The 25,522-nt window shown below is 48.8% G+C and overlaps 1 protein-coding gene across 6 annotated transcripts in view; it reads right to left on the reverse strand.

Annotated features, from left to right (window-relative positions):
* Positions 1-25,522, reverse strand: part of ZDHHC3 (zinc finger DHHC-type palmitoyltransferase 3) — a 57,835-nt gene that overhangs the window by 7,227 nt on the left and 25,086 nt on the right. For 3 of the 6 annotated variants that reach the window (XM_061196617.1, XM_061196618.1, XM_061196619.1), the window contains 5 exons: positions 23,439-23,563; positions 16,373-16,469; positions 15,628-15,709; positions 15,424-15,519; positions 11,823-11,953 (listed from right to left, as the gene is read on the reverse strand). In XM_061196617.1, coding sequence (XP_061052600.1) covers positions 11,823-11,953; positions 15,424-15,519; positions 15,628-15,709; positions 16,373-16,469; positions 23,439-23,563 — 531 coding nt within the window. Of the gene's footprint in view, positions 1-7,688; positions 9,429-11,822; positions 11,954-15,423; positions 15,520-15,627; positions 15,710-16,372; positions 16,470-23,438; positions 23,564-25,522 lie in introns of those variants that run through there. The other 3 variants (XM_061196621.1, XM_061196622.1, XM_061196620.1) reach the window with 3 other exon arrangements.

Here is a 25,522-nt window from a genome sequence, read left to right on the forward strand (position 1 = left end):
GAATGGATAAAGAAGATGTGGTGAGGAGATATATACACACACACACACACACATACATACACACAATGGAATACTACTCAGCCATAAAAAAGAATGAAATAATGCCATCTGCAGCTACATGGATGGACCTAGACAAATACCATATAGTATCACTTAAATGTGGAGACTAAACTATAACACAAATGAACATATCTAAGAAACAGAAACAGACTCACAGACACAGAGAACAGACTTGTGGTTGACAAGGGGGAGGGGAGGTGGGAGAGGGAAGGATTGGGAGTTTGGGATTAGTAGATGCAAACTATTATATATAGAATGGATAAACAACAAAGTCCTATTGTATAGCACAGGGAACTATATTCAATATCCTGTGATAAACCACAATGGAAAAGAATGTGAAAAAGAATATATATATATATATGTATAACTGAATCACTTTGCTGAACAGCATAAATTAACACATCATTAACACATCAGAAAGTCAACTATACTTCAATAAAAAAAAAAAAAAGTGGCATCAATACAGTTTTACATACACTGGAAAGTCCTGTCCACGTGGTGACAAGGGAAGAAAGCAAAGTTGCATCTGACATCATTGTGGAACCTGGCGTTTGGGGATGGGATTTTATTTTATTTTTAAAAAATTAATTAATTAATTAATCAGCTGAGTTGGGTCTTTGTTGCTGCACGCTGGCTTTCTCTAGCTGCAGCAAGTGGGGGCTACTCTTCATTGCAGCGTGCGGGCTTCTCATTGCAGTGGCTCCTCTTGTCGCGAAGCATGGGCTCTAGGCGCCCGGGCTTCAGTAGTTGCAGCACGTGGGCTCAGTAGTTGCGGCACATAGGCTCTAGAGCACAGGCTCAGTAGTTATGGCGCAGGAGCTTAGTTGCTCCACGGCATGTGGGATCTTCCCGGACCAGGGCTCGAACCTGTGCCCCTTGCATTGGCAGGCAGGTTCTTAACCATGGCACCACCAGGGAAGTCCTGGGGATGGGATTTTAGATTTGATTTATTTCTGTAGACTTCCCACATGTTCCAAGTTTTCACTAAGAAGCAGGTGTGACTTTTATAATCAGAACAGAAAAGCTGTTTCAGAAAATGGACCTTATTGACACAACTCTTGAGGGAACCTCACGTGGGTCTGGGGCACAGGATGCTGTGCTATTCACGGTCTGGCCCCTCACCAGGCCTCCCTCCTTAGCAGGAGCGGCAATGGCCAGCTGAGTGACTTGCTTTGGGGATTCTGGGTTCCCTTCCTGGGTGATCATTTGCAGCCTGTTGAGACAGGCGTTCTAACCATGACTGCAAGGGAGCTGGGATGTGGCCACATGGCAGACCAGGCTGCAGAGGGGACATCCAGAAATGACAGACTTGCTGGGTCTGCACTGACTGAGCTCACTTAAAGCTGTGACTGTGGGTCCTTACAACCACCCTGAGAGGAGGTGGGTGTTAGTACTAACACTCGTTATAGGGGTTCTGAGAGGCTGTGACAGCGGCCGAAGCTCATCCTGCTGGTTGTGCCTCAGAACCAGGACAAGAACTGGTGTGTTCTCTCTGCCCAATGCATTTTCAATCCTACTGCAAATCCTCACTCCAAGGCAGAGAAAAGCTGCAGAGGGAAATGAAGCAAAAGAGCCCACAGGACAACACAGATGGAAAGATATATTGTGTTCTTATATTGGAAGAATTAATATTGTTAAAATGACCACACTACCCAAGACAATATACAGATTCAACAGAATCCCTATCAAAATACCAACGGCATTTTTCACAGAACTAGAACAAATAATTTTTAAATTTGTATGGAACCACAAAAGACCCAGAATAGCCAAAACAATCATGAGGAAGAAGAACAGAGCTGGAGGAATCATGCTCCCTAACTTCAGACTATACTACAAAGCTATAGTAATCAAAACAGTATGGTACTGGCACAAAAACAAACAGATCAATGGAACAGAATAGAGAGCCCAGAAATAAACCCACACATTTTTGGGAAAATAATCCAAGACAAAGGAGGCAAGAATATACAATGGAGAAAGGATAGTCTCTTCAATAAGTGGTGCTGGTAAAACTGGACAGCCACCCATAAAAGAATGAAATTAGAACATTCTCTAACACCATATACAAAATACACTCAAAATAAATTAAAGACCTAAATGTAAGACCAGAAACCATAAAACTCCTAGAGGAAAACATAGGCAGAACACTCTTTGCCATAAATCATAGCAATAAAATTTTGGATCTGTCTCCTAGAGCAAAGGAAATAAAAGCAAAAATAAACAAGTGAGACCTAATTAACCTTAAACGCTTTTGCATACCAAAGGAAACCACTGACAAAACAAAGACGATCTACAGAATGGGAGAAAATATTTGCAAATTATATGACCGATGAAGGGTTAATATTCAAAATATATAAACAGCTCATACAACTCAATATCAACAAACAAACAAACAAACAAGCTGCTTAAAAAATGGGCAGAAGACCTGAATAGACAGATCTCCAAAGAGGACATGCAGATGACCAACAGGCATGTAAAAAGATGCTCAACATCACTAATCATCAGAGAAATGCAGATCAAAACTACAGTATCACCTGTAAGACTGGCTATCATCGAAAACAATACAAATAACAAATGTTAACGAGGATGTGTAGAAAAGGGAACACTTGTGCACTGTTGGTGGGAATGTAAATTGGTGAAACCACTGTGGAAAACAGTATGGAGGTTTCTCAAAAAACTAAAAATATAACTACCATATGACCCAGCAATTCCACTCCTGGATATATATCTGAAAGAAACAAAAACATTGATTCAAAAAGTTACCGCAATGTTCAAAGCAGTGCTATTTACAATAGCCAAGACATGGAAGCAACCTTAGTGTACGTCAACAGGTGAATGGATAAAGAAGATGTGGTATATATATACAATGGAATATTACTCAGCCATAAAAAAAGAACTTTTGCCATTTGCAACAATATGGATGGGTATTATGCTAAGTGAAATAAGTCAGACAAAGACAAATACTGTATGATATCACCTCTATGTGGAATCTAAAAAATACAAAAAAACAGTGAATATAACAAAAAAGAAGTAGACTCACAGATACAGAGAAGAAATTAGTGGTTACCAGTGGGGAGAGGGAAAAGATGAGGGGCGATATCAGAGTAAGTTATTAAAGGTACAAACTGTTCTGTATAAAATAAGCTACAAGGATATATTGTACAACACAGGGACTATAGCCAATATTTTATAATAATTATAAATGGAGTATAACCTTTAAAATTTTTCAATCATATATTGTAACATATAATATTGTACATCAACCATACTTCAATTAAAAAAATTTTTTTAATTAAAAAAAAAAAAAAGAGAGCCCACAGGATGATGATTTTCCCCTGTGGTGGCGTGTTCCCAGAAGAGCACTCTTGGTCTCTACTCAACCTCCTCAGCAAGCTCATAAAAATGTTCCAGATGGAGCCTGGCCTGCCCACCAGATGAACCTCCTCAGCAGTTAAGTAAACATCCAGGAGTGTCAACTCTGGGTCTGAAGAGGAGAAAATATTCCAAACGAATCTGATGCATAAGAAAGGCTGAGGGTCTGGACCCTCAGGTTCAGAAGGAGCCAGTGGGATTTCTTTTTCCTGGTAGGACTCAATTTTGAGTTCTGTGTGGATATAAAGGCGTCCTGAAGGCAGAGTTCTTAAGCTGGAGGTTTGCGGAGGCAGCAGTGATACCCACTTCAGGCTCATGCAGACAAGAACGGTTGATTCCTGGTAAGGGGTCAACAGCCTAAACCAGCACCTCTTGCAGGGAGTGTGTGACTTGGGCCTTTTGGGCCTGGTCTCCCTGGGCGACACATGAGCTGTGATCTATAAACAAACTCACGAATGCCCCAAAATGAATGTACCAGGACTACGGCTCCCCAGGAGGCAGAGACCCAGGCACATGCTCTGTAAGGACTCAGCTAAGGCCCACGGAGCAAGAGCAGGAGGTCCCCCTGCTCCCTGCATCTCAGACGTAGAAAGTCGGAGGTGCTGCAGCTTATGCAAATGTGTCCTCCTCAGAGATGGCCAGACAACTCTCTCCTCATCAGTGGTTTCACATCTTTTTAGTGCAGCCCACAATAGGAAATACTCTTCTGTTGCATATGAGCGCGCATGCACACCCCCCCTCCCCCCCGTTTCACGAAACAATACGTATTTTACAAGGTGTAATGCATTATTTTTTATTTCTTTAAAAAAATTCTGTTGCAAACCAATACACTGATCTCACACATCATGAACAGTTGTGCACATAGTCTGAAAGTACAGCTTCAACAGAGCAAACCTTCCCTAAAGCCATACAACGTGCCAGACACCATCCTAACATTCACATTCATTTCTCTCTTTGAATCCTCACAGCAATTTTGTGATTTAGATTATCTCCCTGATTTTACAGACGAGAAAACTGAGGCTTAAGTAAATTACTGCCAAGGTCACACAGGAAGGAAGCAGCTGAGCAGGGATTTGAACCAAAGACCGAGGCCAGGGCCCAAGGCCACATCACCCCATGACCTCAGCTGCAGAAATTCAGGGCATCCTTTATGTCCATGTCAGAGCACATGTCTTCCCCCTGAAGGTTTTTGCAAACACTATCCTGCAACGCTTTTCATAATTCCTTGGATCAGCGTCATCAGCTCCCGTGTGCGCAGATGAGGGATCCCTGGGGCTCACTCAGCTTTGCTAGGGTAATCACGAGGCTCAAGTCATTAATGATTTTTTCTTGAGGAAGCTGGAGGGGGGGGGTGGTGGGCGGGGAATGAAGTCTTTGGTTTGGGAGAGTAGACTCGTCAGTGGCTTGTTTTTGTTTCACTGTGAATCCTTTTCCTTTGTTAGGTGATTCTCAGGCAGATATGTATTTAAAAGATACAAGAAAAAGCCACATGGGTGTTGAGGTCCACAGATGGAAACCAAAGACCAGGACATTCATGTGCGTGGCCGCCCCAGGCTCTAATCACTCACTGGCCACCACTCCCACTGGGAGGACCCTGGCTTCACTCTGTCTCATCTCCTTTTGGGATGGTTCTTCACCCAAAGGGCCCCTCGGTCCAGAAACCAGTTGGCCAGATAAGATGTGCAGAAGGATTGCTGGACAGACTAACAGTTTGGCTCTCCTTCAAACAAATACTTTCCTTGTTTTCTCAGCACTCATTGGCTGGGGAGGCCGCTGGTTATGAGGGAAGAGGGGCTCACAGTGGGCACAGCCCACCCAGCACCACACTGAGCCCCGCAGCACACAGGATCACTTAATCAGCAGGCCTTTGGGCAACCCCTGCAAGCCCCAAGTGGATCCTCAGACTTTAACATGCGTCAACATCACCTGGAGGGCTGTGAAAATGCAGATCGCTGCCGCCCCACCTGCTCAGAGTTCCTGATTCAGCAGGTCTGGAATGGAGCCTGAGAATCTGCATCTCTAAGTCCCCCGGTGATGAGGATGTTGCTGGTCTATGGACCACACTGTGAGGTGCACTGCCTCAGTACATCCTCAGCAAGAAGATTCGCAAGAGGGAATCTAGTAAAATCTTCTTCTCTTCACGTATCTTTGACAACTAAGGTCCCCTTTTAGGTTGGAACCCCTCACTTCTACTGGCTGGCCCACCCTGGAGGCTTATGCACTACAAGTTTTGAAGTGAGAAAAACGTAAAATCCATTGGCCTAGCTGGGAGAGCCCAGCTCAGGCTCTCAAAGTCTGGGGTTTCTGTGTGATGCCAACCTCACGTAAGTGTTTAATAAACATTGCTTAATCTACCTCATCAGGAAGGTGGATTTTTTTTTTTTTTTTTTTTTTTGGCTGTGTTGGGTCTTCGTTTCTGTGCGAGGGCTTTCTCTAGTTGCGGCGAGCGGGAGCCACTCTTCATCGCGGTGCGCGGGCCTCTCACTGTCACGGCCTCTCTTGTTGCGGAGCACAGGCTCCAGACGCGCAGGCTCAGTAGTTGTGGCTCACGGGCCTAGTTGCTCCGCGGCATGTGGGATCTTCCCAGACCAGGGCTCGAACCCGTGTCCCCTGCATTGGCAGGCAGATTCTCAACCACTGCGCCACCAGGGAAGCCCCCAGGAAGGTGGATTTTAAAAGCTGGTAACTCAACGTGTCGCACTTTGGGTTCTTCCAAGGAAAAAGTATTACAAAGATGAAATGGTATGATTAAAAGGAGACGTAGCACATACATTTCTACCCGAATCCACTTTGAGCATGATGTCACCAAGCCTGTGGAAATATGCATAGATTTGTTTGCTCCTAAGCCTTTTGCATGGTCAGTCTGGTTGCTATGAACACGAACAGGAAGTTGACAGGCAGGAAGGAGTCACCTAATCCAACTGGCCAAGTCACCTTCCTCTTTATTTTTCCTTTCCTCTCCTCAGAGCCCACATTCTGAAAGACTGTGGCTACTACTGTCTCATTTTCCCATGCACACACCATTCAGTGCTGTCAGGATTCCTGTGCCGAAGCAAAAGGCTAGGGCTGCCTTTGTGTAGAGGTGTCCTCCTTCATCAGACGTCTGGGAATACTGAGGAGGGCTCAAGGATGCCTGTTTCTTCCTGTCACTATGCTGCAGAGGACAGCCACATTCCTTAGTCATTGTGCTCCTGGCAAAACGTTCTCCATCTCAACAAGATAAAATAGGAAGAACACAGAGAATTTTGGGCTATTCCTATGTTCTGAGTACAGCATTTCACTCTGGCTTGAGAACTGGGGAAAATTCATTCTTTCAGCCAAAGGGCTCGTAAAAACCCAGACAGAATCATACAGGATGTCGGAAGGAGACTCTCCCTCTGGGAAAGATATACATGGTACGCTTAGGTGTAAATGATGAGTTTCCATTTTTAGGATCTGAAAAAAATTCAATACATCTTCAGCACTGTCTACTGTATTCCTTAGAAATTCCATGGGAGGAAGAACCAACTTGGGTCACTTAAAAAAAATGCCCTTGAAGATGGGGTATTTTGAGGCATCCAAATACTTAAAAATATTCCCTGAGTCCTACTCTCCCTTCTGTGGCAGGAGGAGCAGAGCAAAAGCACTGTCTCCCAAGGGATGGATCCATGAGGGACAGCAGCAGAGTCAGAGCTTTCCAAACTGCTCTAGAGTCATTCAACACCACACTTCTTTCATAAACATATGTAGGAAGAAAGAAAAAAAAAAGCACATGGGCAACAAATGCTACAAACTAGATTTAAAAGCAGCATTAAAAAAAAAAAAGCCCAGATCGCAGCCTTGACCATGGCGTAAACAGCACAGCAGAGGCAGGTCGAAGTTAATTGACTTAGAAAAGGTCACAGGGTTCCTTGGTTAAACATCCGAGGCGTGGTGAAGAGCTCCTCAAAGCGATGTCCTAGGGTGTGTGTGGAAGCTTCCAGTGATTTCCTCTGGCTCGACTTTGCCTTCTGCTGGGTGGGCAGAAGAAAACGGGTCTCTCTCCCAGGCCCAACCCTAGAAGCAAACTCCACAGACCTGATGAGTTTTTCTGTAGCAACTGGGAGCCCACAAGCATAACAGAAGGGACTCAGGCAGCAGAAAGAGCCAGAGGAGAGAGGCCTGGTGGGGGCACCTTGTCCAAGAGGGGGCTGTAAACATCCTTTAGTGGTAATGCAATAGAGACCTCATTCAAGAGAGGGAGCATGCATACATGTCCTTTAAAAGCAATGAAAGAAATGCCCAAATACAGCACACTCACGTTGACTGGACGATCGACTCTCCCCGAGGGGTAACACTGTGAGAGATGGGAGCTCAGCCAGAACAGGTTTTGGAAAAATTTTATTGCGTTTTGTTTCCATGTGGAAGCACTGACAGAATTGAAAAGAGGCAGCATGTTCCACTTACTTTTCTGAAAGATCACATAGCTAGATGAAGTCTCTCCCCACCCAGGGCTGATTTAATAAACCTCACCCCAAACCCACCCCAAGCAAAAGATAAAAAAAGGTTTGTGGTGATCGCTTAAAAAAACAAATCCATGTTGAGATGGTATTCGGATTTGCGACCTCTGCATTTGATGCGTACTCCCTGTCCCCTCACCTCCCCCCACTGTCTTCAGGCCCTTCCTCCTTCAAATGAGACTCAACACACAAGTGTGCAAATGGAAAAGCTAGTCAGTTTCGGCGCTGTAGGCTTAGGTGTGTCTGCCGATTCCAGTGGATGGATGGCCATCTCTCAACTTTAAAATGTTTGGCTGTAATGTTGCCCTTGCATCACGGTCAGCCCATACAGGATAATGGTCTCCCAGGTTAAAATACAGACAAGACATGGGTATGTGCACATTTATGGGTCTAAAATATCAGAAAGCAAACCCACTGCAGGGATTTACAAAATGACGAAGAAGGGGTTGACGGTGGAGCTGAGGCTGTTTCCCTTGGCAGTAACACTGCTTAACCGACACCTCGCTAGGAGAGGGAGGGAGGTGGGGAGGTCAGAGAAGAAGCAAACGTTAACGAGGGAAATGTAGCTCGCCTGAAGCTGGGTCATTTTCTTCTTCTTTTGATTGTATAAGGCATTTTGAACTGGAAAAACTTCTTTCTTTCACATTCTTCCAAATAATCAGAGTTGGAATATAACTGGTGATTCCGAATACAAATAAGACCCCTTTCATCTCCATCCCCCACCCCAAAGTCATTCTACACACCCACAGCCCATAAAGTACAAGGCAGGCAATTGATTTTGTGAATTAGGAGGCGAATTGTGTTCACATGGGGGATGAGGCCACTGTGTCAAGGACCCTTTTTAGGGCTCCAGCCCTGATCCTGGCCCTCTCAGGTCACAAGGAGTAAGCATCCATCTTCGGTGAGGTTTTAACTCCCATTTAGGCGCTCGCCACTGCCTCCTGGGCAGTGGGAGGTCATGGGCCCTCCTATGCATCCCAAACAGGTGTCCGGGCTGGTCCATCCACGCACAAGCGTCACGACTCAGTTAGTACAAGGCGGCAAGGCCTGGAGACAGCGCCCTCCACGTTAGTCATGCCAGACAGACAGCAGAGAGGAAACCAGAGATCAGAGAAGTGATTTTAAAAAGGAAAAAAGAAAAGCAGCTTCGGTCACCAAAAAAATAGAAAGGATGATCTTTTAAAAATAAAACATGGGGACATTTTTTTTTCTCTGCAATGTTCAGCCATTTTACTTGAGACATTAAAAAAATGTTTTAGAGTAGTTGTTTTGCTTTTTCGGTTTAAATGTTCATGAGAACGGATTGGATGGTAGGGCTGGGATGTGGTTTGTGTCTGAGTGGCAATGCTGGTCAGGGGTCCTTCAGACCACATACTGGTACGGGTCTGCCTTCCCTTGGTCTGGCGTGGCAAAGGGGCTGGCCCAGCCTAGAGAAAAGGGGTGGCCAAAAACGGCTTTCATGTTCATCCATTTTGTTTTTTTAGCCCATCTTCTCTCTTCCTTTTTCAATTGTTCTATTCCCTGAAAACAAGAACAATCATACTTTCAGTCAAGCACTTTACTGCTGTGGTTTTGGGGGAGATATCCATTAGCTCGAGGTGAATGGAGAAAATGTTTCCTTTTTAAAGCCATGAAGCTTATCTACATAGTACATTTTTCTTCTCTTTCTCTCATAAAAAGTGCTAAAGAAAAAAAATCATAATTTTTTTTTTTTTGGGGTGGGCACATAGGCACGTATGTATAAGTCCCTCCAGGAAGGAAGGGACAAATGAGCAAAGTCAGTAGGCCCCTAAGCCGCTGTTCCTAGTTGTGCAATCCAGTGTTTTGTTAAGTGAGTCCCTGCTGGGTCTGCAGAGGCGCTTCAGGCCTGGTGCTGAGCTGTGTGTGTGGGAGCACTGTGAAGGCTGGGGCGCAGGAAGCCTCAGCTGGCGGGGAGCTTGAGATCATGATAGCCAAGGACGGCTGTTAATTTGGGATCGGTTCATGTTAAGTCTGAAGCTACTATGACCACTTTGCAGACAAAAAAAAGAACCAAGTCAAAGGACCAGCTCTGGTGCTGTTAGGCCCCCCAGCCTGGGAGGCCAAGGAGCGCCCTGCTTAGCGGGACTGGCGAGGCACAGTGGAGGAGGTGGAACAGGAGGGAGAGGTCACCACAGAGGAGGAAGGAAGAGGGATTAGTATAGGTTAGAAGGGCCGCACGGACAGACCGCTCAGCCTCAGTCTCAGTCCCGGCAAAGGCCTTCCTGTGCTCCTTTGGGGAGAAGTGTGACCCAAGGCCACCTCAGCAGTTGTCACAGAGCCCGCACCACCCCCTGGCCAAGTCTCGCAAGAAAAATGTGGCCTGGGGGAGTAGGCTGATCCCTCCCTTTTTTCTTCTCCTGAAGGAGCTGGTCAGCAGATGGGGCTGGAGGACAGGGGAGAAGCAGCCTGGCAGGAGCCTGGCCAGGGGTCTGTCTGCCGTGGTCTCTGTGAGGTGGAGGAGCAGGGGTGGGGCCTGAGGGGACAGCCCAGTCTGAGTCTCGGTTCACAGCCTAGGGCCCTGGGACAATACAGGCCAAGGGCAAGATGCCCTTTCCCATGAGCTGCAGGCCCTCGGCTCCTTTCTCCTTTCCTTTCAATGTGACTCCCTTTAGGAATAGCCTTGAGGGGGAAGAACAACTAGGACCAGGGCCATGAGAGTTTTCCTTCCAGCTCCCCCAGACCATGGCTTGTGTGGCCTGGGGGGTGTTCCAACAGCGGGTAGGGCCAGATAGTCACCTCTGGGTTCCCTGCAGGTCTTACGCAGAGAAGTTTGTCACCTTTACTGCATGGATACACAGCTGGATCTACACCATTGGCTACTATTTTTACAGACACTCTTTTATAATGATATGAATGCTTATAAAAGAAAAAAGGTGCTGAGAGGCACCCAACCTTCTAAACCATGGGGAATTGCCCCAGATTCAAATGGTGGTGCCTTGGCAGCCGGCAGCATCGTCCTTCTGCACATGCTGAATTTCCACACCCACAGGGATGGGGCCGCAGCAGCAGCAGCAACAACTGAGTCTTCCTATGACCCTCCATGTAAGGCTGACTACCCAATCGGCCGAAGTTCCCCCGAAGAACCCTAGACGATTGTTGAGAGCTGCTACCTGAAGGGGACCTTGGGAAGCCTGGACGGACTCATAACCTCACCCCAGAGCTAAGGGCTGCCCCTTCCTCCTGGGGCCCCTTACGCAGACCCCAAACCCAAACAGGGAAGAAATGCCCACATCACAGCCACGGACTGACCACCTGGAGGCTTTTGGACACCTTAGGAAGGTTGAGAGGTAGTGGCAGTGGCACCAGGGGTATGGGCTCCAGCTCGGCCGAGCCAGCAGCTTCGAAGCTCCCAGAGAAGGAGCTGTGAACGGGGCGGAAGGTGGGGGCAGGTAGAAGGCAGCAGACGAGGACCAGAGCCGGGCCTTGCTGCCCACTGCTCTGGGGGCCCAAGCTGGGCTGTCTCCTGACTCCACCCTCAGGACCTGTTCGTGAAGGCACCTTCTCTGGGAAGCCGACCCCGTCTGTGCCACCTGGGTCAGGGTGCCCTTTGTCCACCACCTGTCTCCAAGCCTGTGGCCACTGGATGGGAAGGGCAACCCAGTGCCTAGCAGAATGCCCGACCCAGAGCCGTGTACAAGACAGAACCATCACGGGAAGGTGGAAGGGCTCGTAACAAAAGGGAACCCTTTGCCGAGGCTGCGGGGCCCCATTCCTGGTGCAATGTGAGTGCCAGCCCCAAGTGGGGAGGAAGAAGATCCTGAGTCACTGCAAGTGGAGGAATGTGCCCTGCACACCCAGGGCCTGGCCGCTGGGCTCCCAGGTCTGGCCTGCAAGCAGCCCTCCCCCCACCCCAGCCGCGGAGGTAGGTGGTGAGCAGGCTGCCCGCTTGCTTACCGTCTCATCCGTGCAGATGGAGTGCACCTGGGTCCCAAACATGACTGATGTGAAAATGAGGAAGAGCAGCCCCTCGAAGCACAGGAGGATGAGGAGGATCACTGTGGTGGGTGGCGAGAAGGAGCTGCACTCTGAAAGGGAAGGGACACGTGGGGCTCAGGGCTGCGCCTCGCCACCCCCAGGGCTCCTCTCTGGCTTCGAGGCCATGGCAGGGGCTGTCCTCTCCCACACCTAGCCGCACCAGCTCTCCCTCAGGAAAGCCCTCCTCAGCAGGCTGGACCTTGCCGGCTTCCCCTCCCTCACACCCACCACTCCTTGCTCTCCGTCCCTCTTCCCGGACAGCACGGATATCTGCATCCTGGTGCCAAGCACAGTACCCAGCACAGTCTGGAAGGACCAGAAAGGACTCAGAGCTGAGGCACAAAGGCCTGATGACACCACAGGGAGACCCTCCTCTCCTCAGAGAGCAAAACGCAGGTTGCACAGGTGGAGGGGCCTCAGTCCAGGCCTGGTTTGGCCGTGGGTTTTCTGGGCATTCCTGTGCCTCTATCTGCTCATGGGTGAGAGGAAAAGGCAGGTCTGGAGGATCACGCAGTGGCTGTGGGATCTAGAGCTCGGCAGGGGGCAGTCTAAGTGCTGGGGCTTGGCCTGACCCAGTAAGCCCCACGGGGAAGGCCCGCTCTCAGGAGCACCTGCATCCCTGAGACAGTCAGTCCTGAAGCTGGGGAGTTGACAGAAGAGCCACCTGGCCCAGAGCAGAGACTTTCACTCCCCTGGCCCCTACCTCGACCCCATCCTGACCTGGGCGTGACCCGAGGCAAGTCCTTGTCCCTCTCCAGGCCTCTACTCCCTCCACTGTAGAGCAGTGAGGTTTGACCAGATGTGTGGTTTTGTTTTAGGCAACAGAATCCTTTGTCTGAGCAGAGTCTAAGTCAGAAACCCAGCCCACTGAAAAGCAGAGGTGCTGAGGGAGATGGTGGGGGGTGAGCAGGCAGAGGACCCCTTCTCTGGCTCTTCACCGTCAAGGCAGCTTCTCAGGACAGCCCTGGACCACCTTGGGAGACGGGGGCCCCACTTGTGGCACTGGTCCAGGCCCCTTGGTTGGCACTCACTACCCAAGGACTCCTGCCCTTGCCAACAGCTGCCGGGCCTGTCACACCCGGGCCGTGGCCCATGTTTCTGGCTCTTCCAGTGTTCTGGCCTGTTTTCCTGACAGGAGGGGTCTGATCCTGCAGGGCAGAGCTGGGCTTCACTGGGCTTTGGGAATTCAGGGAGTAAGTGCCCCCTCCAAGCTGCCCTGCTAGCTCCCTCACAGGAATGTCAGGAGAGGAAAAGGACATAAATCTGGAATGAGCTTAGAGACACATCAGCACTGAATGGGTAGCAGGGTAAGAGCATCTTGTCTAAATGCCTTATCTCCCCACATTTTCCTCAGAACTTAACACCTCCACATGACTTCCCTTCTTGGTTCCTTGCTGGGCAGGGTGTGGTTAGGGTGGCCCAGCAGCCTGACGGGCTGGCCCTGGGTGGCCACAGCTGGGGCAGGTACCTGCCTGACTTCTGGGCTGGTCAGGGTGGTGGGCAGGACAAGGCAGACAGGGTGGGCATGGATCCTGTACCAACTCCTGACTATGAGCTCTCACTAATGGCCTGACCTTCCCCTCTCTAGCTTGGGCTGGAACTGTGGCAGTCACAAAAATGGGGAGACATGGTGTTATGGACTAAATTGTGAACCGCCCCCTGAAATTCACATGCCGAAGCCCTAACCCCCAATGTGATATTATTTGGAGCCAGGGCCCTTGGGAGTTAATGAGGGTTGGAAGAGGTCATGAGGGTAGGGCCCTCGTGATAGGATTAGTGCTCTTATGAAAAGAGACACCAGAGAGCTTGCTTTTCTCTCTCTGCCATGTGAGGACACAAGAGGAGAGGGCCTTCTGCAAGTCAGGAAAAGGGTCCTCCCCAGGAATGGAATTGGTTGGTACCGTGATCTTGGACTTTCCAGCCTCCCAGACTGTGAGGAATAAATGTTTAAGCCTCCCAGTCTATGGTATCTTGTTATGGCAGCTTGAGGTGACTAATACCCATGGGGTTTCTCTTCCCCTAGATGACGTCAAGCCATGCAGAAATGCGGGCAGGACCGGGGAGATACACTAAGTCCCCTACATACGAACCTTCAAGTTGCGAACTTTCAAAGATGTGAACGTGTGTTCGCATGTCCAATTACGTTAGTTGGATTATGTTAGTTGGGTACCTAGGCTAACTTTGTTGGACTTAACGAACAAATTGGACTTACGAATGCGCTCTCAGAACAGAACTTGTTCGTATGTAGCAGACTTACTGTAGAAGGGGGGCAGATGCAAACTACAGAGGCAGGGAAAGCCTCTTAATATCTTGTTGGGAGCTAAAGATACTGTCCTTTTCACAGCCTCACAAGTTCTGGGGGAAATAATAGCAAGAAAAAGCCTAAGAAGTCAGTATGTGCAGGAAGAGCAAAACTCCTAAAAAATGATGAAATGAAGAGGGGGACCAATCAATGGAAAAAGAATGAAAATACGATGTTTCTGCTCAAGATGTGTCTCACAGATGTATGTGTGAAAGATGGAGCCCAGCAGGTGGCCTCTCTTAATTCCTCCAGTATCTGTAGTAGTCTTCCCCTTATCCTTGGTTTTGCTTTCTGCAGTTTCATTTACCTGTAGTCAACCTCAGTGCAAAAATATTAAATGGAAAATTCCAGAAATAAACAATCCACAGGTTTTAAAGTACAAACTGTTCTGAGTAGCGTGATGAAATCTCACGCCATCTTGCTCTGTCCACCTGGGACGTGAACCATCCCTTTGTCCAGCATGTCCATGTTGCATGTGCTACCTACTATCTCGGTTACCAAATCAACCACCGTGGTATCACAGTGCTTGTGGTCAAGTAACCCTTATTCTACTTAATAATGACCCCAAAATGCAAGAGCAGTGATGCTGGCAATTCAGATACTCTCTTACTGTGACTAACTTATAAATTAAACTATGGTATGTATGTATAGGAAAAAACATGGTGTATATAGGGTTCTGTACTATCTGAGGTTTCAGGCATTCCACTGGGGGTCTTGGAACATATTCCCTGCAGATAAGGGGGGACTACTGTATTAAAAATTGTTTTCTTATAACTTATTTTTATTCTTCTTAAAAAAAATTTAAATTTTATTTATTTTTTCAGCATCTATATTTTTCCCTCAGGATTTATGCAATTTTGTGGTTGGAGTTCCTTCCTCAGCATTTGCACATTTAAATGAGATACTTCAAAAGCAGGAAGAATTTGTCTACAATCTTAACGTAAATTGGTGATTAAGCAGTTAAAAAAACAACCACCACACAAAAAAACAAAAAACAAAAAACAAAAACCGTCCATGTCCTAGCCAGAAAGTTAAAAATGGATTTCTGCAAGGTTGGAATAAAATGACCTTCAATTAAAGCTCCTCACTTAGAGACATGGAAGCAAAAGCTCTCTCTGCAGGCACAGCTCCACTCCAGGGAATGCACCTCCCTGCTGGGGGCCTGCATTTTCCCTGGGCCCACTCAGGCTAGAGGGTCTGTCCAACTCACTACCTTACCTGTGGAACTGACTTTAAGGGGCTGCTTTTTTTCATGAAGAGATATTCGGGCCTCTGCTGTTTCTTCCCTGATAGGTCCATAGGCTTGCAGGAGATCTAATAAAATGAGGTTGGCCCCTGGCACCAGGACGGAAACAAAGAGCCCACCCTGCTTGGGTCACGCGCCCCCCTGCAGCAAGGAGGGAAGACCTGGCACATACTCACTTGTCCAATCTTCTTCAAAGCAGTGCAGGAAGTGGAATCCCACCATGATGAGGGCGTGCAAGGAAATGAGAGCTATGTACATCTGAAACAGGAAAGCAGTGCAGACGCCATTGTTGTGAGAACCTTCTGGCCGTGCAGGCTCCCGGGACGGGGTGCTCGGAACCTCCCATTCAGGAACACTTAGGCTGAGGGCTGAGCAGGAGGGGGGCCAGAGAGGCATCTGGTGATTTCCCCACTGGTCCCCCGCCCCCAGCCCTGGGTCTGAGGTGAGCGGCCATTCACTGGGAGCGTGTGGGACAAGAACAGAAACAAGCACGTGTCACCAGGTGTGACCTGGGCTGCCCTGGGGGCTCCAGGCCGGCTGCTGCTCCTCACTTGAAAGGTCAGGGCGCCCGACTGCCATTGGCCCCTCCAGCCCTCAGGCTAGATACACTCCACCTACCTGCAGCTGAGGGAGGGTTGCCGCCTCCTTTAGCTACTTAGGTCGGACACCAGGCATGGGAGCCCAGAACAGGGCCCTTGCTTATAGCTAATCAACTTGAGTCAACTTTCTAGATGCTCAAGTGAAGGGCCCAGGAACGGGCACTTGTTGAACCAAGGAGAGCTCTGGCAGAAAGGCGGAGGTCTGCGTGGCCAGGCACTATTCTGAACAGCAGCGAAGAACACTGTGAGTGCTGACAATTTTCGAAGGAACAGAGCTCTCCATTGCTTCAGAGGGTGGGGCAGAATTTGGAAGCTGACTTACTGTAAACAGGACGAAGTACTTCTGGTTGTTCTCGCCAACACAGTTATTGACCCAGGGACAGTGGTGGTCCATCTTCCGAATGCACCGCTTACAAACACTGAAAGAGCCGCAAGGCAGATCTTTAGGGGGGTCCTCACGGAGGCGGGAGGGTCGAGGGCACTCAAAACCCATGCTCCTGCACCACTCCTGGCAAGTGGCCTCTAGGGCTCCACCCAATGTTTTGCTGCATGTGTGTTGTAAGGGGCTTGGAAGGCAGGGCCAGGACCTCCAGGGTCACAATCATTCCAAACAGGGGAACAGTTATCCACCTCCAAGGCCTCTTATCTTGTTTCACATAAAAACAGGCTGGAACTGACAAGGCTGAGAAAGAGACTGCTCTCCTGAGGTAACAGTGGGCTGAGAATTTGGTTTACTGAGAGGACAGAAAGAAGAAGCACTTTCAAAAACTTGACAGGATGAGATGGGATACAGCTGCTCCTAATTTCCCCCCAAAGACCAAAAACCTGACCAGGGAACCTCCCAGGGTGCGGCTGATGAGAGAGATTGCTAGAAAAGTTCAGAGTGGGGTCACGAGCGGTGCATCACATGGCGGCAGGAAGTCCCCCTCAAAGGACCTTTCAGCTCTAAGATAATATCCACTTAGCCCAAAACAGCAGAAAAGTCATTTGAGCTTAAGTGTTGATCAGAAATCCCACTAATTTGCAAATTACTAACTTGTTACTGGGACAATTTTTGGACTGAGACTGTTTGAAGCTTTGTTTTTGATAGCAAATGCCTTCCCCACCCCTTTTTGGACGATACAAGTAAGAATCTGAAACAAGAGCACGAGGCTAATGGGGGCTCAAAAGCAACTACTCCCAAAGCTCAAGTTCAGGAAGACCCATTTGCCAATAGATGCGCTCATCAAAAATTGTTTCTTTCTCAATTCATTAAAGTAGGCTCCCTAACATTTATCTTGGGGGCAGTATTTGTTCAAAACAGTTTGAAATACTATAAATACAAGCTTGGAAATAATAGAATTATATATATTTTTGACAGTCCCTTAGTTCACACCAGCTTTTCTTTCTACTAGTTTCCATAACCAAATTTATCTCAGGTTCTTACTAAGGTGGGCTATGGTGGGTGGACCCTGGGGGAAGGGTTGGCTCAGGGCCCGCTGAAGAGAAGGCTGCCTCGTGCTCACACACAGTGCTCGCTGAGCTCTGGCTGGCCCACAGACAGGGCAGGGATGGCACAAAAGGAGCTGTTCCCAGACCGCAGGCCAGGAAGCACAGACCACTCTGAAGGAGGGCTCACCTGCACCCCCAAGGGGGAGGCGTGGGCTTTTCTAAGCATGGCATGAGCTCCGGTGGCAAGGCAGACCTGGGCCCCCCCTTCCCCCCACAGGACGTGAGTACCGTTATAAGAGAAAGTGAGAACAGATGCTGGCTCAGACGAGTGGTGGGGTCATTCTGGTCTCCACCCTTGTTCTTCCCACAGCTTCAAAGGGTCATGATAACACAGGCGTATGGGGAATGGGCACATTTCAGAGATGCTGACCCAGCTCCAGAAATCTCCTTGGGAGCCAGAAAGGCAGGGTAAGAAAAGGACGCATGAAAGGGGCATGGAGGGCAATAAAGAGAAAGCCAGGTACCAGCAACTCCATTACTTGATCAATCAATCTCTCTCTCTCTCTCTCTCTCTCTCTCTGTGTATGTTACCGATTTGAATGAATGAATGAAAGAATAGGTAACATGTGTTCCCAGCGTACAATCTTGAAAGTACAGACAAGTAGGCAGTAAAGCTTCCTGCGTTCTGGGCCTCAGCCAACACATTCCCACCATGGAACCACCCCTGTAGCCCATTTCTTGTATGTCCTTCCTCAGCTCTGGGGTTTCTTAATCCCCTCCCTGTCTGGGGAACTCCTGAGGGTAACCACCTCCCTGCTCTGGACTCTTGAGCAGTTTTTCTTCCACTTGTACTTCTTTGTAAAAGGGGTTTCAGGTGGGTGCTCTGAGGCAGTGTTTGCTCAGCAGCAGAGAGGTGCCAAATGGCCTGACATCCTCTGAAAGCTGTCTAAGAGATTAAGCAAATCTGTCCTTTGCTCTCCCCTCCCAGCCTCTCTGAAGAGGCCAGGTGTGAACCCTGGGAAGCTGGGTTTCACAATGGGCTAAGTTTCACTGGGCAGCCAAATTAGAACACTACTCATCCTTCTGGGAGCAGGCAGGAGTACAGCCCACTGAGAGCTGCAAAAGTTGTCCAGAGTGCTGGGCTCTGAGTTTCCTATTTGCAAAGACAGGAAATGCCAAGATGGCGCCTCTCCCTCCGGCTTACGGAGTTGTTCAGAAGCGGGCTCCTGGGGCAGGAGGTAGTGCACGTGGGTGGCGGAGGTCCACCCACGCATGTGGCTGGAGGCGCTGTTTAGAGGCTAACTGACCCACGGCTCACAAAACACCCAGCCTGAATGTCTCTGGGGCTGGGGCCTGGAGAGCACCAAGGGCAAGGCCTGGTCCCTCAGTGGGCCAAGTGAAGGATGCTCCAGGCCCAGGGGGTGACTGCCCACACCTGCCTGACTATTTCATCTCAGGCACCAGCCCACAGGGGGAGGAAGAAAAAATGTGAGCCTTCCACAACCCGACACCCCACTGGGAATCAGGCACCTCAGAGTCAGTCTTCTTCCCAGTCCCCACAGCACAGTGGGCTCACTGGTGTCCCCTCCCCAGACACAGCAGGGCAGCCCAAGCACAGCAGCCAGGGCAGGCTCCCAGAGGGCCCTTTCTCCACTCTTGCCTCCTGGCGAAATCCACCTTCCCTGGGGCTCCTGCCTGCACTCCTCTCTTGCACCAACTCCAGTGTCTCCCGTGCGAGACGCTGTGGACACAGACATGTCCTACGCATTCAACGGCAGTTGCTGAAAAGACCAAATGTCCTCAGTGGAGGTATTTGGGGTGTTCCTACCTTCAGGGTTTCCCAGGCCCCTCCCGTTTTTGTTTTTTGTTTGTTTATTTTTTTAATTTATTTTTGGCTGTGCGCGGGCTTTCTCTAGTTGCGACAAGTAGGGGCTACTCTTTGCTGCGGCGTGCGGGCTTCTCATTGCGGTGGCTTCTCTTGTTGCAGAGCACGGACTCTAGGTGCATAGGCTTCAGTAGTTGTGGCACGTGGGCTCAGTAGTTACGGCATGTGAGCCCTAGAGCATGCAGGCTTCAGTAGTTGTGGCACACGGGCTCAGTAGTTGTGGCTCACGGGCTCTACAGCGCAGGCTCAGTAGTTGTGGTGCACGGGCTTAGCTGCTCCGCGGCATGTGGGATCTTCCCAGACCAGGGCTCGAACCCGTGTCCCCTGCATTGGCAGGAGGATTCTTAACCACTGCACCACCAGGGAAGTCTCCCCTCCCACCCCCTCGCCTTTTTAAATCCTGGTTTTACAAGAGGGAGGATGCTTCTCTCCTTTTCCTCCAGGTTCCCTACCATTTTCAGTCCCCAGAGCACTTCTTTCGCAAGCTTGGAAGAGCCCAACAACCTCACCGGATTGTGTGCATTCAGGTTCCCTGGGGCTCATGCTCCCTCTCCAGGGAGGTACAAGGGCCCTTCCTTGGTACTCAGACCCCAAGGAGCAGGTTGAGGTAACCTCTTGCCCACCCTAAGTGATGTCCCTGTGACTCTCCCTACAGCGGCACCCACCAAACTGTATCACGGCAGACAAGTGCATCTGCCCTGCCTGGGCGGGAGGCCCCTGGGTCAGGGCCATGTCCCATCCACCACTACAGCCCAGAGCCAAGTCTGGGGCCCCGCTTAGCAAGGGTTGGAGGAGTGAAGGCTCTGACACTATAGATGGGGAACTGGGCTCCACCACCTCAGGCTGGGATGCCACAGTAGAGGAAGAGAAAAAAACATAGCAAGGAGGCACCAAGGGGACCATGCTCCCCATACAGGTTTTCATCTCACATCTCATTCACTATGATTAAAATTATAAGAAAAAAGGCATCTATAACATCCTGGCCCCGGCTCAGACAACGTGGGGTAAGGCAGTGCCCAAACAGGGTAAGGCCCGTGGAAAGGACACTGCCCTCAGATCACCACTTTGGGCTCTGGGCAAAGAAACTTAGCTTCTCCAAACCACCCTCTGTAGAACTAGCTCTGCTCTCTCAGGGTTAGAGATGATGTGTGTAAAATGCTTTAAAACCAATGCTAGGGCTTCCCTGGTGGCGCAGTGGTTGAGAATCTGCCTGCCAATGCAGGGGACACGGGTTCGAGCCCTGGTCTGGGAAGATCCCACATGCCGCGGAGCAACTAGGCCCGTGAGCCACAACTACTGAGCCTGCGCATCTGGAGCTTGTGCTCCGCAACAAGAGAGGCCGCGACACTGAGAGGCCCGCACACCGCGATGAAGAGTGGCCCCCGCACGCCGCAAGTCGAAAAAGCCCTCGCACAGAAATGAAGACCCAATGCAGCCAAAAATAAAATAATTAATTAATTAATTAATTAAAAGAAAAAAAAATTTAAAAAAAAACAAACCAATGCTAGTGCAATATAAATTTATCAGTAACTGATGAACAAGCTGGCAGGGGCCCTAAGCAGTCCCCAACTGTCTCATCTCAGTGTGTGTGTGTTTGTTAGCAGGTGGGGAGGGGTGTGAGGCTTTGCCAAGGTCAGAGGTCTCCACAGCCCGTGCAAGAAGAACCTAACACATAAGCCTAACACCTTGGCTGTCCCCGTTAGCATGACCCACCCACCCCAAGGATTTCCACAGGCTTCCATGATCCTCAAAGCCAGGATGAAAGGAGCCTGCTTGGAAGGAAGACCCAGCCACGTATCACCAGGCTGGAAGGAACACCTACAAGTGCAAGGTCAGGGAATATTTGTGATACCCATCAGAGCTCAGGGAAAAGAGTTTTAAATTCCATGGACACTACTGGGAGGAGAGGAAGCAAAGAGCTGGGCACAAACACATGCCCCTTCACCTGAGCAGGAAGACTGACACCAACTTTCTCTAGCAGGGCAGCAGGCCCCTTGGCTCAACCAGTCACAAACCCAGCTCTGTTTGGTGTGCTGGGGATTCTGCTTATCCAAAACCATGGGTCCCCAGATGGCCTGGGCCACCACAAGCCATCACAAAGGAGCAGTTGTCAGCATACATTTCCTGACACAGGAACAGGCGACGCACAGGCATCCTCACTCAAGTTGATCTGAATCAGCAGCTCTTGTTTTGCTCAAGCTGATTTGTTTATTAGCACTCAAGAATACCTCCCTTGGATCATCCTGGGGAGAGAGGCGAGGAGGAGGCGGTGAGGAAAACGCCAGGCGGTGGAGGTTGCCAAGGGCTCAGGGAGGAAAGGGAAAAGAACCACTGTGGTCACCCAAGTTCCTTCTATAAAGTTCACACTTCCCTGTTTCTGGTCCAGCCTATGTAAACCCAGCACATCCCCAACGCTCACACATTCCTCCATTAACAGATAGATATTCATACTTAATCCTCACAAGCTCAGGAAGAACAACCCATTTTGCAAAGGAGAAAGCTGAGGCTCTGAGAGATGTGGTGCCTGGCCCACAGTCCCCAGTGTGGCAGGGACAGAGCTGCCTTTCCAATGCTGACCTCTCCAGCTTCAAGGCAGGAGCCCGCTCCACCACACTGGGCTGCCCGGAGGAATCACATCACCCAGGGGATGAAAACAGCTGGCTTCCCGAGCCTCGGGGTGGCAGGAAAAGGCTAGACTGATGCCTCCATCTCAGGCACAAGAAGAAAGCTTTGAATTAGTTTCTAATACAGATTTCAGAAACAAGCTGACCCAGACACAGAAAACCCCACAGGAGATGGCAGTTCCCATGGTCCCTGCCCAAGCTCCTTGGCCCTCACCCTTGAGAAGTGGCAACTAGCTGGGGAGGTCTCCAGATCGCTCTCTCAGACAGACAGAAAAAGATACAGAAAAATATGCATATGGTTATATCAAGTCACACAAGTCATCCCAAACTAGAGTTCTAGTGGAAAGAGCCCCAGACTCGGAGCCAGAAACACCAGGAACCAATCCTGTCTCTCGTAGTCACCGGCTGTGTGACCCTTGAGCAGCCACTTAACCACCTTGAGCCTTAATTCCTCATCTAGGGAGGGTCATGTCTATGGCAGAGCTATCTCCGGGGGTGACCATGGGGATGACGATGATGAGACAGGGTGGGCTGAGGTGCCTGAGACACAGCAGGTATTAGGAGCTGACCATGGCATCTGGATGTTGAGACTGACTGCTCTCCTCCAAAAGGTGGGCAGTGCGGCCCACACAGAAAAGCCACCTTTTAGCCGCTCAGACCTCGCACAAAACCCAGATGCTTCCACAGCCTCAGGATGACGATACCTCCTGACATCAGGAGCCAGTTCATTCCTCCACAGCCCCTCCCCACCCCGAACACACACTAGTGTGAAAAAGGGACTAAGTGACAGGTTCATTATTTCTGTAATTTAGCATTTAAAGTTCTCATCATGATAAAGTGCAATATTTAGCTGGAGGTTTTTTTTGTCGAGAAGACTCAAAACAACAAAGAAATTTGAAAATCAAAAGGGAAAAACCACCACAGATAAAACAGGGAAATGGCTTTTTTGGCTGAACTCTACAACTGTCAGACCTCTAGAAGTTTTGTTTTAAAGAAAAGTCTTTCTTTTCTTTCAAGGACAACCCCTTCATTTCCCTATAAAATTTAAGTGAAATTGCACCTGCCCCTTAAATGTATCAGGGGCTAGACATTCACAGAATGATTTCCTAAAGCTTTGTCTCACGTGCCCTTAAAAAAGTAATAAAGCTGTGCAGTAGGAAGAGCAGGAATCCCCTCCATTTTACAGATTTGGAGACAAGGGTGGAGACAAGCAAGGGCCTGGGCAGGGCCCTCCAGCAAGTGTGGCGAAGCCAAGTGTCCTGAGCCCAAACCAAACACCCTTTCCCACCCTTGCCCTCCTGTTCAGGTAGGGAGGAAGAGTCACTGTGGTCACTCCGTGCCCAGAGCAGGGCACGTTCAGAAGTCCTGTTGCTGATGGCACCCGTGGAGGGAGGGGGAGGGTGGGGGCGCAGGGGGTGAGGAGGGGAGCCCAGGCGGGGGCAGTGTACCTGCAGTGGTGGGCTCGGTCAGGCTTGATGCTGCAGCATTTGGGACACTTGTACACCACCTGCCCAGGCTTCAGCTGTAAACTCTCGATGAATTCTTTAGTGGCATTTCCTTTGGGCACTGCCCCCTGTAAGAAAGAGAGGTGTCAGGGTCAGGCTAGGGGTTCCCTCAGTTCTGACATTCCACAGAGGCAACGGTCATTTGAAAGCAGCAATTCCACACACGGGGACAGGATATTTTCATCCCAACGACATGTGGGTTCTGTTCAGAGTTATGCCAATACCAATAATAAGTTATTAACAAAGAATTTCCCCAAGGAAAAGTGAATGATTTTCTACACTGCACAGTTACATTGTTCCTGATGATCTTCTATTTTCATTTTACTAACATGGTTTTCATTGAATGCATTCTTTCCTATGTAAATATTACAGTGAGGATTTGACTCATCAACTACTATTTTGATTTACATTAGATTTCCCAGTGACAGTTTCGGCCTTTGTGAATTTTCATTGGTGAGCATCACATCTAATAGTCCAGTTTTCCCAGGTCATAATTCACAGCTCTGAATGTTATTGGGTTCTGTTTAAACTGGAATCAAGTTTTATTTTATTTTATTTTTTACCAGTACTATTGTTATGGATTGGTAATCTGTGTTTAGTTCTCATGAATCCACAAGCAACTGTGAGCCACTGCCCTAAGATACTCAAGTGCTCTCCACACCAAGATGCTGAAAACCAGACGTGACTCAGGATAATGATCACCTCTGTGGTGGTGAGGAGGCTGGGAGTGGAATGAAGTAGGGATGGAGTGGAGTGGGGCATATAAAGAGGCTAACCTGTATTTGTAACGTTTTTTTTTAATTTACAAAGCTGGGAGGTGAACACATGAGTGGTCATCATATTATCCTTTACACCCTTTCAACTGTCTCAAGTATTTCATTAAAATTTTTTCTGAAAGTTCAAAAGAGAAGTGGAAAATAAAAATATAGCCTGCAAAATACAGTCAGATGCCAGAAGAACCTATCATAGACCTTTTAAAAGCAAACAAACTTTGGTAGGCAAGGACTACCTGGTACATACAATGCCATTTAGGCTATAGTTCTTGACATCAAATAGCCATAAAAGTACACAGCTATTGACATGGGAAACATCTATGATAGACTGTTAAAGGGAAAAGTAGATTCCCAAACAGTATGTAGACTACAAGCCCATTTTGGTAAAGATTACACACACACACACACACACACACAAAAACACACACGTACATGCCAAAGTATTAATGGTTATCTCACGTACTAAAATCACAGGTAATTTTTAATTTATTAACTATATTTCTTAAATGTTCTAATATGAACATGTGGCTTTTGCAAAAAGGAAAAAACGCATTTAAAAAAACAAGCAAAAAAATATACTCAGGAAGAAGCTACGCAAAGTAGGAGTATGACCAACTTTCCTGAATTTTGTAACCAAAGTGCTATGACTTGTCTCACCTTGAGACATCTGAGGGTCCCCCCTTAAGGCACCAGTGAAGGGTCAGGGTCTGGAGGTCTTCACAAAGGTAAGGCAGGGCCCAGACCACCTAGACGAGTGGATTTTTAAAAGGGGCTTGGGAAGGGCGCTGGCCCAGGCAGAGGGGAAGGTTGCAGAAAAGCCCAGAGGGTCATACTTTAAATTCTCTTTAATGTAAAAAAGTAATTGAGTTTGGGCAACCGTGTGACCTTTTGTGGATCCTGAAGCCAACAGACCGCATCTGGAAGTCACTATTGTCATGTGTACAAAAGAAATGCACTAAGGAACATCGTTTCCCCAAGGTGATAAAGCAATAGGGCTGTTTTCCTAAATGAAGGTCGTTTTGGGTTTTTTTCAGGTCCAGTTTTTAAGGTCCCCACCACCACAATTTGCTGTAAATCTCAGGAGACCCCCCCCATAAAGGGCTACAAGAGCTTTACAGAACCAACGGCAATCGGAGCTCTTATTTGGTCCTCTCATTACTGCCTGTTATTCCAGACCACAGTCAGAGACATCATTCAACAGCGCAGCCTTCCTAAAAGTTCCTCCTCCATGTGACTCCATTTGCACAAATCTCC

This window comes from Eubalaena glacialis, chromosome 7, assembly GCF_028564815.1.
Source record: "Eubalaena glacialis isolate mEubGla1 chromosome 7, mEubGla1.1.hap2.+ XY, whole genome shotgun sequence".
In the NCBI taxonomy this organism is placed as follows: Eukaryota; Metazoa; Chordata; class Mammalia; order Artiodactyla; family Balaenidae; genus Eubalaena; species Eubalaena glacialis.